Source organism: Erinaceus europaeus, chromosome 7 (assembly GCF_950295315.1).
Source record: "Erinaceus europaeus chromosome 7, mEriEur2.1, whole genome shotgun sequence".
Classification (NCBI taxonomy): domain Eukaryota; kingdom Metazoa; phylum Chordata; class Mammalia; order Eulipotyphla; family Erinaceidae; genus Erinaceus; species Erinaceus europaeus.
In genome coordinates, this window is record NC_080168.1 from 53,739,964 (window position 1) to 53,759,263 (window position 19,300).

Sequence of the window (19,300 nt, forward strand, 5' to 3'; positions counted from 1 at the left end):
GGGCTCTTCCATTCACTTCATAGAGGCAATCAGAAATAATGGTACAGGTTCCCAATTAAAACTAATAAATTAACTTCTGTAGTCAAACAATGATGTGTGACTGGGAAGTAGAAAACTAATACAATAATAATGTCTTTAGAGTTAAAAGACCTGGACGTAAATGACATTATTTTTATGATAGTTTATTAGGTGGTTAAATGGTATATGCATACAGAGGTGCCTAGGTTCAAATTAAGAACATGTAAATATTTGTTAATAAGTTATAGACTTCTATACTTGATTAACATTTTCAAGGCACCTGGGATCAACATACAAGGACATTTTAGTATTTGGCTGATTCTGTTACATAAAGTACTATCAAATATCACCCTACGTTTGTTGTGGTGAAAATTGCTGATCTTTATAATCATAACCAGAATTTGAAAAAAAAAAATAAGCAAACATTTAGTTTAAAACACTATTTTATATATTCACACAACAAAGTCCTATACAAAAAAGTGGCCAAATAAGTACATGGATAAATGAGTGGAGTGTGGGTTAAAAATATCTGAATTCGGGAGTCAGGCAGTAGCATAGCGGGTTAAGCGCAGGTGGTGCAAAGTGCAAGGACCAGCTTAAGGATCCCGGTTTGAGTCCCTGGCTCCCCATCTACAGGGGGGTCATTTCACAAGCAGTGAAGCAGGTCAGCATGTGTCTATCTTTCTCTTCCCCCTTCTGTCTTCCCCTTCTCCATTTCTCTCTGTCCTATCCAACAACAATGACATCAATAACAACTACAACAATAAAACAACAAGGGCAACAAAGAAGAATAAATAAATAAATAAATATTAAAAAGAAGAAATATCTGAATTAACAGTATTCTGTACCCAGAGGAAAAGATCCTCTGTTTCCCTTTTTCCTTCCCAACAAGTCTTATTACCAGTCTTGAAGAGAACTTGGTTTATTGGCAACATCCAATGTGTTAGATATTTCTAATTATTCTCTATCTGGAAAGACATGCCTTTAAGAGTAGACATAGTTTCAAATACCCCAGAATGGAGAACTAGCCAATAGAAGTTGCTCATATTTAAAAATTATTCAAGACTCCTTATTTTCAGGAAAAAATTCCTCTAATGTAGTTCTTTCAACCATGTTATATAGCATGTTTTTCTAAATAAGAACAGAAGGAAAAACTCAAAGCAGAACTTGGACTGGAGTTGGTGTATGGCACCAAAGTAAAAGACTCTAGTGTGGGAGTAGGGGTGGTGTTCAGGTCCTGGAAAATGATGGCAGAGGAGGACCTAGGTGGAGTGCTAGAGTGTTAAGTGAAAACTGAGAAATTGTGGTCTGGGAGGTGGTGCAGTGGATAAAGAACAGGAGTCTCAAGCCTGAGGTCCAAAGTTCAATCTCCAGCAGCACATGTACCAGTGATGTCTGGTTCTTTCTCTCTCCTCCTATCTTTCTCATTAATAAATAAAATCTAAAAAAAAAAAAAAGAAAACTGAGAAATGTTACACATATAACAAGCACTATATTTTACTGTTAACTGTAAACCATCAGTCCACCCAGTAAAGTGGGAAAGAAAGAATGTTTTTCTAAAATAGTTTGATTTTTAAATAACAATTTAGTGATTAAGAATAACTTAAAAACTCAGATGTGAGTTTCCTGATCCTTTTCAAGTTTTTGGCATTTTTCAATATAGATTTACTCCCATTTTTTTCTGAATTCATTTGCTGAAGATATGTGAAATGTCTTATTTTCCTTGGTGTTTTCAAATACAGTTTAAATAGTCTTGGACACTATTACTCTATATTAGGGGTTTCAGCATAAGCAGACAAAACCGCTCTTTAGGATTTAAGGATTGTCAGAAACCTATTAAGATTCACAGTTTGACTATAGTGAATACCACCAATAATGTCAGGGTTATTGTCTTAAGGCATACAAAAAAAAAACTTTCTACTAAAACCTCTACAGTTGAAGATAACAGAATAAACTATGATGAGTTTAGTTATCATAAACTAAGCTGAGTTCTTTCCTTCCAAACAAATCTACCCTGCAATGTGTACTGAAGGGATCTTGATGGTGGTTTTGATAAATACCAGAAAAGATTCAGTCTAAAATATAACTTCTATGAACAGAGGGGTAGCAAAATAAATAAATAAATAAATAAATAAATAAATAAATAAATAAATAAGTAAATAGTGAGCTGCTAGAATACAACACAGTCTCTGTAGGTCTTTTAGAAAAGGACAAATTGAGAATGAGAACAGATTAGCCACTAGAAGAAATTCTTTTAGATGTCTTGACCTTGAATATTTTAATAGGATTACATCTCAAGGGGAGGTGACAAATTCGGTTAGCATTGCACTGTATTTCTTAAGAGTCTTCAATTCTTTCTGCTTTGTGTTTATGGCCACCCCACCATTAGACCTGTCACCTCCATGTGATGACTCACAGCACTAGCTAACATTGATGATGTTCACTGTGTGCTCCAGGCACTGATGTCATCCCCATGATTTCAAAAGGCTTAAGAACAAAGGGACATGAAGTTCATCTAGGGCATGCCCTTCCATGAAACAAAATAAGCAAATTCAAAGATTAGAAAAATAAGTGGTTATTCAGGGTCTCGGTGTAGCCACTCAGTGGCAGCTGGAGCTGAGAAGGAGACCTTTGATTCTTTGGAGCCCTGTTTTGCTGGGCCAGGCTTTGCCCTCTTGTTCCCTGGTGTTGTCTGAAGGACCAGGACTCAGCAGCAGACAGTGGGAGCAAAATGGATGTCAGCTCCTTCTCTCCTGTTTTAACTGGAGTGGTCTTATTTCCCCCCATTGTTTATTGTGTTCTGAGTAAGAAGTCCTAAACTTTCCACATTAAAATGCAACAACAGGGCAGAGGAGAGAGCATAATGGTTATGCAAAAGGACTTTCAAGCGTAAGGCGCCAAAGAGTTTAGGTTCAATCCCTGGCACCATCCTAAACAGAGTTGAGCAGTACTCTGGAAAAACAAAAACGAACAAAAAGCCTAGTGGAACCTCCTGGGAGCTATGGTAGAATGTAGGATTTGCTAACATAGGGTTCTGAGTTTGATCCCCAGCACTACCTAGAACAGAGATTCTCTCATAAATAAATTTTTAAAAAATGAAATATTTTCTAAGAATGAGAATAGAACTTTAATATTCACAACCTTACCAACTACACAATGGCAGTCATATGAGGCAAAGACTATGTTAACTGACATTATTGTGCTTAACATTTTATGACCTCTATGTGTTTCCTTTTGTTTCGCCTCCAGGGTTATTGATGTGGCTCAGTGCCCATACTATGAATTCACTGCTCCTAGAGGCTATTCTTCCATTTTATTGGATAGGACAGAGAGAAATTGAGAGGGGAGGGAGGGAGAGAAAAGGAGACAGACAGACAAATGCAGACCTGATTTGCAGCTTGTGAAGTATCACCCCTGCCGGTGGCTCGAACCCGGATGCTTGTGCACGGTAATATGTGTGCCTAACAGGGTAGGCCACTGCCCAGCACCCTGTGGGTGCTTCCTATCATCATACTCAATCTCTCTCTCTTTTTTTGTTACCTCTTAAGCTTATAATATAGCATTTATAAAATAGCACCTTCCTTTCCCTCCCCCCGCCCTTGTCTGTCTGTCTCTCCCACCAGAGCTCAGCTCTGGTTTATGGTGGTGCAGGGGATCAAAGCTGGGCAGACAGAGCCTCAGCCAGGAAACTCTTTTTTTTCGTAACCACTATGTTATCTTGCTACCCATCAGTTATATATCAATACAGTTGGAAAAGTATTTGGAAATCATATCTATACACTCTCCTGTCTGAAGAAGTACTCTGTTGAAGATGTGATTTTTTAAAAAATTATAATAGCTTTAATAAATAGTATAACTAGGTCAGAAGTTAGCATTCTCCAATATAGACTTGTGTTTTTTTTATACTTGCTGACTGTGTTAATTTTTAAGATGTAATCCATATTGATTGAGGGATCAGGACCATCCTACTTGAAGAAGGAGGGAATCCTTTTGTGGTGTTGGAAATTTCACCATATCTTAATGTCAAGAGTCCTCTGAGGAAGCATAAGGGGAGGGGTGCAGGTAGCTAGGTAGAGATAGAAGAAGCTGCTTTTATTCTCCAGTTTGTGAGAAGTGGGCCTTACCCCAGAGCATAGTTGTGATGTTAGTAGAATATTTTGTTTTTTGTTTTTAAAAAGAATTGCAAACAGTTGGCTTAAGATGCTAAATTGTACTTACTGATGCAGGCTGATAGAAATGATCCATCTCTCAGAGAGGGCAGCAGGAAGGTGCTGAAACACTCCAAGCACGGAGCCAGAATTAATGGTGGCAGGGTGCTGACTATGCTCATTACTGCGACCGGCAGAAGACATCCATCCCAGTTCAGGTTGGAATTCATGGTCTGCAGGTAGTATCCTGAAGGAATCTGTATTTCAAGGGGGAAATGAATGCACATGAAGACAGTGGTTAACTTTGGATTAAGTGGCCTCCCCAGCTGACGTTTGTCCTTCAGTGCTCGGTGTGATAGCTGGTGCTCCGCCAATCTTCAAGGTCCCCACTGTCCACTTATGAAAGGTGCTGGTATGGGGTCTGTTTGGTCTATTGATAATACTACCATTTCTTTCTTTAAAATTTTAACTAGTAGGCAGGGGAGATATCATAATGATCATGCAAACAGACTCTCATGCCTGAGGCTTCCAGGTCCCAGGTTCAATCCCCCTGTACCACCATGAGCCAGAGCTGAGCAAGGCTCTGGCAGTAGTAATAATACTACTATTAATAATAAAAAATTAATATTATTATTATAATAAAATTTTTATTAGTGATTTAATAATGGTTTAGAAGCTTGTGGAATTTCAGGGATATAGTTCTACACCACACCTACCACCAAAGTTCTGCAAGCCTACCCCAAGCTCACCTCCCTCCATCCATACTTATAGTCTTAGAGATGACTTGATCATTTATTTTTTTTCTCAAGTGCATAGATTTCATTTTCATACACTGTTTTTTTTGCCTCCAGGGTTATCGCTGGGTCTCAGTGCCAACACTGCGAATCCACTGCTCCTGTGGCCATTTTTTTTTTTTTGATAGGACAGAGAAAAATGGAGAGGAGAGGGGAAGATAGGGAGTGAGAAAGAGAGACACCTGCACACCTGCTTCAACCACTTATGGAGTGACCCTTCTATAGGTGGGCATCTGGTGGGCTGGAATAAGGATCCTTTTGCTGGCCCTTATGCTCAGTACTATCTGCGCTTAACCCAGTTCACCACTGCATGACCCCCTCATCTTGATTCTTTATGGAGATTTTTTTTTCATTTAGCCTCTTAATTTTCCTATGGAGGGTAAAAGTGGCCCTCATTTTCTGCTTAGGGTGACATATTATTATTATTTTGTAAACAAGTTATGCACATAAGTGAGCAGACTATTAAAATAATAAAGCAAAAAAAATAGTAGAAAGTACTAAGGGCATTTTCTGATAAGAAAAAAATTGAGGGCTAGGATACTTTAAATAGCATTCTGGTGGCCAGGGACTGGCTCAGTGAGTAAGTGCACAAACCTTGAGTGTGAGGATTTGAGGGTCTGGATTTGAGCCCTGGCACTCTACATGTCTCGCTCTCACTCTCTCAAACATGAAATAAATAAATCTTCAATAAAAGTACTAGCATAGTATGAAAAAATAAGTACATTCTGTTTTCTTATAAAACTGTATAAGAATGACCCCCACCCCCCAAAAGGTGGGGGGCAGTGTTGAAACAGATTGTTGCAGGCTCTTTTCTTTTCTTTCCTTTTTCTTTTGTTATCGTGAGACCTGCACTATGAATCCACTGCTCCTGGATGACATTTTTTTCCCATTGTTGTTGCTGCTGTTATTATTTTGCTGCTGTTATTGTTGAGTAGGACAGAGATAAATTGAGAGAGGAGGGAGAGATAGAGAGGGATAGAGAAACAGAGACATCTGCATACCTACTTCACTACTTATGAAGGGACCCTCTCCCCCCGTAGATGGAAAGCCGGGGGTTCCTTGCTCAGGTCCCTGCACTTTGTGCTATGTGCACTTAACCCAGTGCCCCACTGCCCAGCCCTTGCAGGTTGTTTTCATTGTTCCATGGATTGACCGCTTGTCTAGCACAATCCAAGTAGCATGAAGAAGCAATTCCAGAAAACATTCTTGTGTCTGTATAGCTCCTTTAAACAAACTGATGTCAGTGGATCACAAAGGGACTAGATGAAAAAGTTCTGCATAATAAAGTGACTGATAAAATTTAAAACAGGGGCTGAACATAACAGAAGAAAATCTTATTGCCCCAACCCAGAAGCAACCCAGGTGTCCAACAAAGATGAGTGGCTGAGAAAGTTGTGATATATATACAATGGAATACTACACAGTTATTAAAAATGATGAATTCACCTTCTTCACTTTATCTTAGATGGAGCTTGAAAGAATCATGTTAAGTGAGATCATCCAGAAAGAGAAGGATGAATATGGGATGATCTCACTCATAGACAGAAGTTAAGAAACAGAAGAAAGAAACACAAAGCAGAACTTGAGCTGGGTTTGATGTATTGCACCAAAGTAAAGTGTGGGGGGGGGGGGGCGGCTCTCAGGTCCTGGTGCATTTTGGTGAAAGAAGACCAAGGTTGGGGGTGAGAATGTTTTGCAGAAAACTGAGAAATCTTATACATGTACCAACAATTGCATTTACTTAAATTTACTATAAACCATTAATCCCCCCAATAAAAATTTAAAAAACAAACAAAGGGGCCAGAGGAACAGATCTCCAGGTAGGATGCCTCCCTTGTCGCAATCATAGCCCAGGTTCATGACTCGTGACCACATGGTACGTGTCATGACACCAGGGGCCTCTGGGGTGCTATGATGTCTCTCTCCCTCCCTTTCTTTCAAGTATGTCTGGTTGATCTGCTCCTACACACACACACACACACACACACACACACACACACACACACACACTTTAAAAATAAAAACAAATGAAAAAGAATAGCAACAAATCCAATACCCCACCCCAAATCTGGGATATAGTATTACGATTTCATTTTTTTTAAATAGCTGCACCACAAACTAAAACTGCCTATCTTGTAATCTTTTCATGAATTTCAATGTTTGCAGACCTCTTACTAGATAATAACATCAGAAACTGAGAATCAACATTCACAGTACAAGGAGTGTCTTCTAGTTGAAGTGTTTTGTTGGATTTGTCACACCTTCATCACTGTCATTACCAGCGCGCGTGTGTGTGTGTGTGTGTGTGTGTGTGTGTGTGTGTGTGTGTGTGTGTGTGTGGTGCTCTTGAGACTGAATCCAGGGCTTTAGACTAACAAGACATGGATTTTACCTTAGAGAGACATCACACCAAGACCTAAGTCTTAGTTCTTAGTAGTTCACAGTGCAAGTGAGAGCCTAGGAGACAAAATCAACCTAAGTCTCCTATTCAAGGAGTGGATTCTCCAAACCTTCTCTTTAAATGTATGCATGGATATGAGGCTTCTGAAGTCTGACCACCATCCCGGGAGAGTAGCCTTGCTCAAAACCCCCCTGAAAATGTCTTCCTTCAACACTTCACCAGTTCTCATTCTATTACCAATGATGTGCTTTGAGAGGACAGGAGAGTTTGACATAAGTACATAGAGCTGTTTCAAGTCTACCGGTTGTAAAATAAACACTCACTTCATTATGTTAACTGCTGACACCCAGGAATGGACCACTCTGTCACTGAGACTATGTATACCTCTGTTAAATATGTCTTGGTAATCATTTACCTTCCAATCTTCAGTCTGACCCTGAGAATTACAAGTAAGAATTGTTCAATGGGGTACAGACGACAGAGTGTAAGGGACACTGACTAGTCCTGCCCTAGGTCAATAACATTTTAAAGCATGGATCTCCCAATTAGAGGAAAAGGAAAGTTTTTTTTTTTAACAAAAAGTTCTGGCAGCAGATCTGCTCTAAGACTAAAAGGCTCTCAGCACCACTTGGAAGTTTCTGTTACTGATTCCAAATGAGAACTATTGTTAATAGGGATAAAGTTATTATCAACATGAATCACAGACACAGAAACCTGTTAACTTAATAATGTGGCAAATGTACTATTAATCTTTAGTGAAGCAATGTTAATATATTGCCTAATCTAAGAGAAGGCCCCAGCGTCTTGAAAGCTTGAAATCATTTTTGCCTCAGCTTCAAGTTCTGAAATCATCCCCCTTTTAAAATTTTAAATACTTTTATTTCATACAAGCCTCTGAGTATTCAGAAATAATTGTTGTCGATAGAGATTCATTTTCACCTTTGAATGGCCAATAATGTCAAATGGCAACATCACCGGCCTTCATAGCAACATATTTTAAGTGGATGTCTTGGAACTGAAGGTCAATAATGGCTACTAAATTTAAAATATGGAATCCCGTGATGTTTTATTCTTGGTACTTTGATTGACTTTATACAGGTGATTATTTCATTCTAATCTACCTCATTCTCAAGAGAAGCTCCCCTCACCTGACTTGAGAAGCACATCCTCATCCTCTTTTTCTTTAAGTTTCTGGCCTAACTTTACTTTGTATAAATTTGAAAACTATATGCTCTATATCAGTCTTTAAAAAACATTTAAAAAGTTGCTGATGTATTTACTGGATAGAAACAGAAATTGAGAGGGAATGGGGAGATAGATAGATAGATAGGTAGGTAGGTAGATAGATAGGGACAGAGAGACACTTGCAGCTTGAACCTGGGTCCTTGTGCACTGTAACATGCACTTTTACCTACTCCCCCAAGGTCTATTTATTGATTTATTTTTATTAGTGATTTAATATTGATTTATAAGATTGTAAGATAATAGGGGTATAATTCCTTGCAGTTCCCACCACTAGAGTTCTGTATCCCACCCCCCTCCATTAGGAAGTTCCCTGTTGTTTACCCTGCTGGGAGTATGGAGCAAAATTCTTTTGTAGGATCAGAAGGTGGGAATTGTGACTTCTGAAATTGCTTCTCTACTGGACATGGGTATTTACAGTTCACTCCATATCCCCTCACCTACTAAGGTTTATTTTTTAATTACTTTTATTTGATAAGAAAAAGAGACATTGGGGGGGAGGGAGGGAGAGACAGAGAGGCACCAGCTCCACTGCCTCATTTGTTATGAGGATGCCCCTGCAGGTGGGGACTAGGGACTTGAACCTGGGTTCTTGCTTATGATAACATATGCACTCAACGCACTCAACCAGGTGCACAGCTGGCTAGTCCCTATCAGGGAATTTTTACCTACAAGAGAGGTCTTGTGGGTAGTAATAGCAAAGTGTGGGTGTTGGCATGAGCCAGGATGGTTATGAGTGAGCAAGTTGTAAGTTACTTCATATTCAGAAGGACAATATACTACACTTGTCCCTCATTTATTGTGGTTAATCAATTCCAGACTCTACTGCAAAGTAGGATTTTTAAATTATGAATCGATTATTTTCATAGTAAGAGCATAGAAAACCTGTTTACAACCTTCTAAATACAGTTTTTAAAATATAATTAGAGGCCTCTAGACATGAAATCACACCCCTTCAGCTTTGCTTCCTTGCTGAAAGAGACAGTTGCATGGATGTTCTTTTCATCTTTATGGATGGAGCAAATAGTAGACTCATTCAAGTTGTAATGGTGGGCAACCTCCACACTTTTCTTGCCATTTTTTATCATATCCAAGAGTTTCACCTTCTCCTGGTTGGTGAGCATCTTCCTTCGGTGCTCAGTTTCATCATCAGAAGGCTGAGAAGAAGCAGCATGTTTAGGAGTCATTGTGGGGCTTAGATAAAGATTCTCAGAAATGGCAACACTTAGAGGAGCAAAGATGCTTCCAATGTGTACCAATGTAGAAGCGTGTATGAGAGAAACACTCTCTGACTGGCTTGGTTTCCCCACACCCGATTTCAAACACACAAGTGTTGGGACTATGTGTAAGCCTGATAGAGCTTAGGGAGAACCACCCCTGTCCTTGGATGGAGGTCTGAGAAGATAACCTCTTGATAAGTCTCTCTCAACCGAGGTGAGCATAAGGGGGGAAACTCAGACTTGGTTCTTTCCTTCTTGACTCTCAAGCCCACAGAAACCCCAGTACTTCCCTCCATTAACTGCAGGCCACATGGCCGCAGATTCACTTATTCAAAGTCACCTTCTGATCACAGAAGAACACACCTTATCACACACTTCATCACACACCTCAGATCCCCAGACAAGAGAAATTCCAAACTATATGGCTTTTTGATATGCATCTTCTCTCTGTCTCACCCTATGGGTTTAACCCCTATGCTTCTCTCAAATACCTTTGGATAATTAAGTTGCTTGTGTCATGGAGAATAACTGTCTTGTATCTCAATTCCTGTCATACCAGCCCCCTTCCTTAGGGGCATGCCGACCATTAAGAAACCTGTAATTTCTGACATATTTCAGTAATATTCCCTTCGTTTGTTTTTCTATTTAACTCATGTCTACCTTGCTAACAAATGAGTTCTGAGTTCTGAGTTAACACGCTGAGGATCTCCCTGGTATCTTTTACTTTGTGTCACCCCTGTCTTGAGCGAGAAAGAACCAGTCTGTTACCTTTCCCCTGGAGATCACCCCCACCAGAGAGAGACCCTGAAACACAAGGAGTGGTCAAGTGGCTGCACCTAGCCTTGAAGGATTTGTAGGGGACAGGGGCCTAAAGTCCATAAGTACAGTAATTTTAATTGTAATTATAATACAGGGGTGTGATCAGACAACTGATCAGGCTCTGTTATCATTTTCACTGTCTCAATCAACTTTTTAATGAATGTATATATGCATATATTTTATTTTATTTTGCCTCCAGAGTTATCACTGGGGCTCAGTGCCTGCACTACAAATCTACTACTCCTGGAGGCTATTTTCTCCCCTTTTGTTGCCCTTGTTTATCATTGTTGTTATTATTATTGTTGTTATTGTTATCATCATTGTTGGATAGGACAGAGAGAAATTGAGAGAGATGGGGAGACAAAGAGGGAGAGAGAAAGACAGACACCTGCAGACCTGCTTCACTGCTTGTGAAGTGACCCCCATGCAGGTGGGGAGCTGGGGGTCTAACAGGGATTCTTAAGCCAGTCCTTGTGCTTCAAACCATGTGTGCTTAACCCGTTGCGCTACTGTCCAGCCCTCTAATGAATGGATATATTTGAAAAAAATCTTGATAGAGTGAAGCTATGAAAGTCAAAGAGTGAAGTGGAGAGGGACTGTATGTGTTATATAGATTTGCTATGTGGATTAATTTAAATGCTACAAAGTCATCACTATATAAGTAATAGATAAATGTTAAAAGTAGGTTATTTGCAGTCAACTGGGTATATAGATTCAATGAGGTTCATTCAAGTTTATTATGATTTATGTCAAATTGAAAAAAATGTGTGGCAGCTTGCAGAGAAAACTCAGGTTTAGTTAAAAGAAATGTCAGGTTTTGCTGAAATAAGATAAAAGCATTCATGATTTTGTTCTTTTTTGCCTAGAAAGTTTGAGGCTTGCAGCGAACCATTTGGTAATTTTGTATTTATGATTAACTTTGCCATTTCAGTATGCTTTTATGAAACTAGCAACCAGATATGTGGGTGCTATTCCTGTGTTTTCTGGTCAGCTACTATTACAAAATTATGAGGAAAGGTTAATCTGCTAAATCAGTTTGATTTTTGTGTATTGCGTAGAGCACAAATCAGCAAAATTTTCTGTAATGAGACAGACAATAAAATTTTCCACAGGTACATGGGTGGATGAATTCTGTTGCATCTAAACACTTTCTGTTTGCCTACACAGACAGATATAACATGAAAGACAAATGAAAAGTGGGTGTATGTCAGTTAAACTATGTGAACACTGAATTTTGAACTTTATGTAATTTTCATGTGTCACAAGTATTTAATTCTTATTTTTTGAACAGAATAAAAATGCAAAACTCTTTTTAGCCGGTAAAAAATAAGACAAAAAGGTAGTGAATTAGATTTTGTCCATAGATAAAATTTTGCTAACTCCTGGGTTAGAGAGATTTCCCTTTTCCTTTCACTACTACTAACTATGTGACTTAACCACCTACCCTCTCTGAATCTGTTATTTTTTTTCTGAGTCTTAGTTCTCTCTTAAACAAATGAAATAGTTGATCATAAAACATGAAAAGACAAGATGAATAGATAGATCTCCAAAGAAGGTATACACATGACTAATAAGCATGTGAAATAATGCCTGTTTGTTATCGTGGGAATGCAAATCTAGACTACAATAAGATCACACATCACATCTGTGAGAATCATCAAAGACCACAGACAACAAAAAAGCAAGTGTTGGTGAGGCTGCAGAGAAAAAGGAGCCCTCTCTTGTGCAGTATTGGTGGGAATGCAATCTACTTTGGCTGGACTAAGTATGGAGACTTCTCAGGATTCTAAAAGCAACATATGCAAATAATCTAAATTTCCAATGGCAAATAGGTGGATAAAGTAGAGGTGTCATAGATCAGGGACTTTGCTCACCAATAGAGCATGCAGGAGGGCCTGGGTTCAAGCCCTGAGCACATTATGGATGTAACCAGCATAGCTTCATGGACAGTGAATGTCTCTCTCTACTCACTCACTTACTCACTCACTCACTCACTCTCTAAAATAATAGAAATGGATAAAAAGCTTGGCCTGGGAATAGTGGGTCATCCACATGTAAGGTCCAGACTCATAGAAAAGAAATAAAAAGATGTGTTTTATGTACACAATGGGATACTATGGTGATGGCTGTAGTAATACAACGTAGTTTTGAAGTGTGAAAAATGCTCTTGAAACACTATACAATCTTGTAAACCAATGTGTTACCTCAATTAAATAACTAATAATATTTTAAAAAAAGGTGAGGTTGAGTTGAGTAAAGTCACCTCTAGGTTTCTATCCAGCTCTATTATTTCATGATTTGTGACTATAATGCTATTGTTGGCCTTCTAAATTTCAAGTTGAGAAATTTAGAAAGAGTCACTGATTTCTTCAAAGTAATTTCTAGTCCTTTCTAAGCAACTTGGTTGTTGACCATTACTCCATTTAAAAAATAAATTAATTCACATGTTTTTATAAAAGGTGCATTGGACTTTGTGTTTTTCCTCTGGCTTCTTCCACAACAGAGGAGTTGATTCACCAAGGAAATAACAGTGATGAGAAGAGAATTGCTTACTTGTTCAGATTTATACTTAAATAATACAGTGGAGGTAGCACTTGGATCAATGGATTTAGTTAATTGTTTGTTTGTTTTCCCTCCAGGGTTATTGCTGGGCTCGGTGCCTGCACCATGAATCCACCGCTTCTGGAGGCCATTTTTCCCCCCTTTTTGTTGCCCTTGTTGTTGTAGCCTCGTTGTGGTTATTATTATTGCCATTGTTGATGTTTGTTGTTGGATAGGACAGAGAGAAATGGAGAGAGGAGGGGAAGACAGAGAGGGAGAGAGAAAGATAGACACCTGCAGACCTGCTTCACCGCCTGTGAAGCGACTCTCCTGCAGGTGGGGAGCCTGGGGCTCGAACTGGAATCCTTACGCTGGTCCTTGTGCTTTGCGCCACATGCGCTTAACCCACTGCGCCACCGCCCGACCCCCAGTTAATTGTTAATATCACTTTTAAAGATTTAATGAAGCAGGATGGCAAAAACACTGGCTAAAGGAAGTCTTATAATTATACATAGATTTGGTATCTGTTGTGTGCTATACACTACAGTATTGTCTGTACCTATTAAAAGGCATTTCTACTATTTTTTTTTCAATTGGGAGGATTAATGGTTTATAGTGAATGCAATTTTTGGTACATGTGTAAAATTTCTTAGTTTTCTGTAAAACGCTTTCACCCCATCTTAGGTTCTCCTCCACCATGAGGCACTAGGATTTGAAAGCCAACCCCCACCTCCGAGTCCTTTAATTAGGTGCAATATATCAAACCCAGTCCAAGTTTAACTTTGTGTTTCCCCTTCTGTCCTTATTTCTCAATATTTGTCCATGAATGATATCATTCCTTATTCATCCCTCTTTTCTTGGCTTATCTTATCTCACTTAACAGGATTCTGTGAAATTCCATCCAAGATTAGGTGAAGAAGATGAGTTGGTGAATTCATCATTCTGAGTAGTATTCCATTGGGAATATATACCATGACTTTCTCTGCCACTCCTCTGTTGTTGGACACCTAAGTTGCTTCCAGGTTTGAGCTATTACAAATTGTGCATCTATGAACATAGGTATACACAGATTTTTTCTTTTTTTTGGATGAATGTGCTTGATTCCTTAGGATTTATTTTCAGGAGAGGAATTGCAGTTCTTGGGTAGGTCCTTTTCTAGGCTTCTGAGAGTTCTTCAGACTGCTCTCCACAGGGGTTGGACCAACTTACATTCCCACCAGCCCGCCCCCCCACACACACACATACACACACACACACACACACACACACACACACGCACACACATACAACTTGTCCAACAATTATCGTTACTATCCTATCTGATGTACAACATTCTCGTAGGAGTGAAGTGGTATCTGATTGTCTTTATTTGCATTTCTGTGACAATCAATGACTTGGAGCATGTTTTTCATGCTTGTTGGCTTTTTGGATATCTTCTATGGTGAATATTCTGTTCATATCCTCTCCCCACTTTTGGATTGGGTCATTTGTTTTTTTGTTGTTGAGTTTGGTGAACTCTTTATATATTTTGGTTATTAGCCTTTTTTTCTGATGTATGGCATGTAAATATCATTCACTGAGGAGTCTCTTTGTTTGGGTATTGGCTTCTTTTGCTGTGCAAAAGCTTTTCAATTTGATGTAATGCCACTGGTTTATTTTTGTTTTTGTCTTCCTTGTAAGTGGACTTGTGTCACTAAGATGCCTATAAAACTTAGATGGAAAAGAGTTCTGCTAAGATTTTCCCATTTTTTAAAAATATTTATTTATTCCCTTTTGTTGCACTTGTTATTTTTTATTGTTGTAGTTATTATTGTTGTTGTCATTGTTGGATAGGACAGAGAGAAATGGAGAGAGGAGGGGAAGACAGAGAGGAAGAGAGGATAGACACCTGCAGACCTGCTTCACAACTTGTGAAGCGACTCCCCTACAGGTGGAGAGCCAGGGGCTTGAACCGGGATCCTTACGCCAGTTCTTGTACTTTGTACCACCAGCGCTTAACACACTGAGCTACCAATTTTCCTATTCTAAGGTATGCCGCTGCCTACCACTTAGCTCTTGAAGTTAGAGTCTGCAATGATCAGACATCTTGATAGGCTAACTACCTGGTGACATTTATAGGACACAATTGTCTGGGAGAAAAGAAATACTTATTTGCAATTTTAACATTTAGTCACTTCATTGCTGTTGGAAAACAATTTGATATCCTTACCTGCATAATGCACATTCTATAAATAATCTGAAAAGTGAATAGTGGGAGAAAGGTGAAGACAAATGTAGTGCCTTCCACGTGGAACTCACTGGAACCGCCACAATTTTTCTCCTTGGCGTGGTCTGACCAGGGTGTTGTATTTCTGCCAAGGTTGCAATATGGCCGACAGTATGTTTTCAGAATATTAGCAAACACCCTAAAGATTGTCAGGTGGGAGGAACCTGAAAATAATTAGAGACATTATCTATTATCTATTAGTAAAATAATTGCTCTTCAGTTTTTCAATGTGTCAATAAGAAAAATGACAATTGCAAGAATGAAGGGCAGTAAAATCACTAAAGAGGTTATTGCACCCATGGGCGTGAGTTCAAAGGAACAAGCTTCTGACAAGGGTTCTGGCTTCCTGGTGACTAGCCCAAGGTGGTGCCTGACAGCTAATATAAAAAATGAAAAAAGATAAGATCAATGAAAACATATTAAAAAGGGAAGGAAGTTATCAAAAATGAAACACCATAGTAAGAGATTTTTGACTTTCTCAGAAGTCTCTAACTTTAATTCATTTATGAAGACAGCAACCTGAACTTGCTTTTACAGCCTTAGCACAAAAAACTATTTTTTCATATAATCTGTTATATAGATAATCTTTATGTCACTTGTCAAGTAGAGGGTGGTTTTATATTTTGACATGAAGATGAAGGACTTTAACCTTGAGTTTTAGACATAAGGTTAAACTTTTCCTTTTCCTTTTTTTTTTGTTTGGAATCCAGGATTATCACTGGGGCTCAGAGCCAGCACTATGAATCCACTGCTCCTGGAGGCTATTTTTCCCATTTTGTTGCCCTTGTTGTGGTTGTTATTGTTATTGTTGTTATAGATGTTGTTGTTGTTGGATAGGACAGAGAGAAATCAAGAGAGATGGGAAAGACAGAGAGGAGGAGAGAAAGATAGACACCTGCAGACGGGCTTCACCACTTGTGAAGTGACCCACCTGCCGGTGGAGAGCCAGGGGCTCCAACTGGGATCCTTAGGCTGGTCCTTGTGCTTTGCACCATGTTTGCTTAACCTACTGCACTACTGCCTGGCCCCCTGCTTTGAACTTTTCAAATGACCTTATGCATGTTAATAATGGGACTAAAAGTTCAGTAGATGGCTTTTGTAGTTTCTTTCTAGTTTTAGATGACTGTCTTTTTATTGCCAGTAATTTGCAACCTTGTTTCTCTAGTGATCTTTCAGATTTTGTCTTTTTTTTTTTTTTTTTGAGTCTATTAGGACTTCCTGATATGATGACAAATAAGATACCCAAGTGTAGTGGCAGGGTAGTGGCACGCCCTGTTGATCACACACATTACCATGCACAGGGTCTAGGCAGGCAGGAGTAGAGGGGGAACTTCACAAGTGGTGAAGCAGGTCTACAGGTATCTGTCTTTCTCTCTCCCTCTCTGTCTCTCTCTTCCCACTCAATTTCTCTCTGTGTTATCAAACTAAAAGAGAAGAAGGAAGAGAGAAAGAAAGAAAAGAGAAGAAGAGAAAAGGAAAGAAAAGAAAAGAAAAATGGCCACCAAAAGCTGTGGATTCATTGTGCAGGCACCAAGCCCCAGCAGTAACACTGATGGCAAAAACAAATGAAAAAATAAAATAAAATACCCATGTATAGTCTGCACTATCTTGATCTATACAATTGGTTCACAACACCCCCTTTAACCAGAGAAATACTTTCACAAGTTATTTAGGCAGTAGAACATAGTTACAGGGTAATGGTATAAAAAGCAAGAATATATTTGACTTTCTCCCAAGTATAGATTATCATTTTGATGTGTTCAAGTTTCCTAGAGTGAAATCTTAGTTGAAAGAAATACCACAGAGCATTGGTTTTTATATTTAAGTAAAAAGTACTTATTCATATTTTTTATGGTTATAGAGCAATTATATTGATTTGGGCTAGTCTTCTCTTTAAGAGTTATACTAGACCTATTATGCCAACTTTTGATTAATTAAAGAAGCTGAGGACATAGTAATTGAATATGGAGCCTTTCACCTCTGAGTCACTGAATCAAATCCTGTCCTAATTGGTAATGGCCAAGAATGATGACAGCAATGGCTCTTTAGTGGCCTCTGTGATGTGTGTTTAGGTCAGGTGGAAGTCTGAAGGGATAATAGCTTATAGAAGAGGGCTCATACCACAGTCACCATTGCCAGAGACAGATGGAGAACCAAGGAGAACATCACCAAGGTGTGTTTCTCTTAAGAAAGACATAACAGAGACATCTCTTTATTATTCCTAAAAGAGCTAATCCTTTAAGACTTTCCAAGTTGTAAGGGGGTTTAGTGAGATGAGAACAGAGAATGCCTTGATGAACAGTCTAGAGACTGAAATTGAACTGGTCTGAGCTAGGAGGCTTAGCTTATGCTTCTCTTGATTATTAGCCTGTTCTCTGTCCAACTCCTGTAAAACATTTCTGTGGTGTTAGTAAGGTTTTTTTCCCCTAACTTTTGTCCAATTTTATGCTTTCACATAGGCTTTATTATGAAATAAGAACCATTTTAAGGATATAAGACTATTTGCAAGGATAATTCTTCTCATCCACCCATTTTATTTTTCAATTCAGGGGTATATAGTAAATATGTTTTCAACTCACTATTTGCTTTTGCATAAAAATGACTATTTGTTGCAAGATAAGTTAGGGGCTGCTGTTAGTGCATGATAAATTGACACCTGAAATCTTACTAAAAGTTAAATATTATTCTCATATTATTTTTAAAGAGGTAGCTTAGTGTTTCTTAAAATAACTATTACAACATCAATTTAAAAATGTCTCAAATATCGTGTTCAATATCCATGTAGAAAAGAAAAATAAATACACCAAGAATAAAATTAAAGGCATAAAATAGAAATCTTGACATTTTAATTTTATTATTTTTCTTTTTTAGTCATCATATTTATTTATTTTCAATTTAATTAGCTAATTTATTGTATAAAGGCATAGGAATCAAGAGGGAAGAGGGAGGAAGAAAGGCATCTGTAGCCCTGCTTCACCACTCACAAAGCTTTCCTCCTTCAGGTACGGGCTAGGGGCTTGAACCTGAGTTCTTGCACATTGTAACACGTCCTCCCCTCAACCAAGTGCATCACCACCTGCCCCCTTATTTATTATTACTATTACTATTATTATTATTACTATTACTATTGTGATCATTATTTTGGTGCTGGGGCTTTACACCTGCATGATTCCAGTGGTTATGGCAGATTTTTTTTCCTTTTAATTTCAAATAGAGAGAGTTAGGAAGATTTTTCTGTTTTTAAAGCATCTATATCACACCTTGGATTAATACTGCAGACCTTTCTATACAGATAATTTGGGGATATCAAATAGACTCAGCCTCAAAAAAAAATAATCATGGGGGCCAGATGGTGGCGCACTGGGTTAAACACGCATAGAAAGAAACACAAGAAAAGACCTAGATGTCAGACCAGAAACAATCAAATACTTAGAGGAAAACATTGGTAAAACACTTTCCCACATACACCTCAAGGACATCTTTGATGAATCAAACCCAATTGCAAGGAAGACTAAAGCAGAAACAAACCAATGGGACTACATCAAATTGAAAAGCTTCTGCACATCCAAAGAAACTATTAAACAAACAGAGAGACCCCTCACAGAATGGGAGAAGATCTTCACATGCCAGACATCAGACAAGAAATTAATCACCAAAATATATAAAGAGCTCAGCAAACTTAGCACCAAAAAAGCAAATGAACCCATCCCAAAATGGGCAGAGGATATGAACAAAACATTCACCTCAGAGGAGATCCAAAAGGCTAACAAACATATGAAAAACTGCTCTAGGTCACTGATTGTCAGGAAATGCAAATTAAGACAACACTAAGATACCACCTCACTCCTGTA

The 19,300-nt window shown here is 38.6% G+C and overlaps 1 protein-coding gene across 1 annotated transcript in view; it reads right to left on the reverse strand.

Moving 5' to 3' along the window:
- Positions 1 to 19,300, reverse strand: part of SLC15A5 (solute carrier family 15 member 5) — a 105,578-nt gene that overhangs the window by 52,576 nt on the left and 33,702 nt on the right. The window contains exons 4-5 of the mRNA XM_007527623.2: positions 15,393 to 15,613; positions 4,237 to 4,423 (exon numbers count right to left, since the gene is read on the reverse strand). Coding sequence (XP_007527685.2) covers positions 4,237 to 4,423; positions 15,393 to 15,613 — 408 coding nt within the window. The remainder of the gene's footprint in view (positions 1 to 4,236; positions 4,424 to 15,392; positions 15,614 to 19,300) is intronic.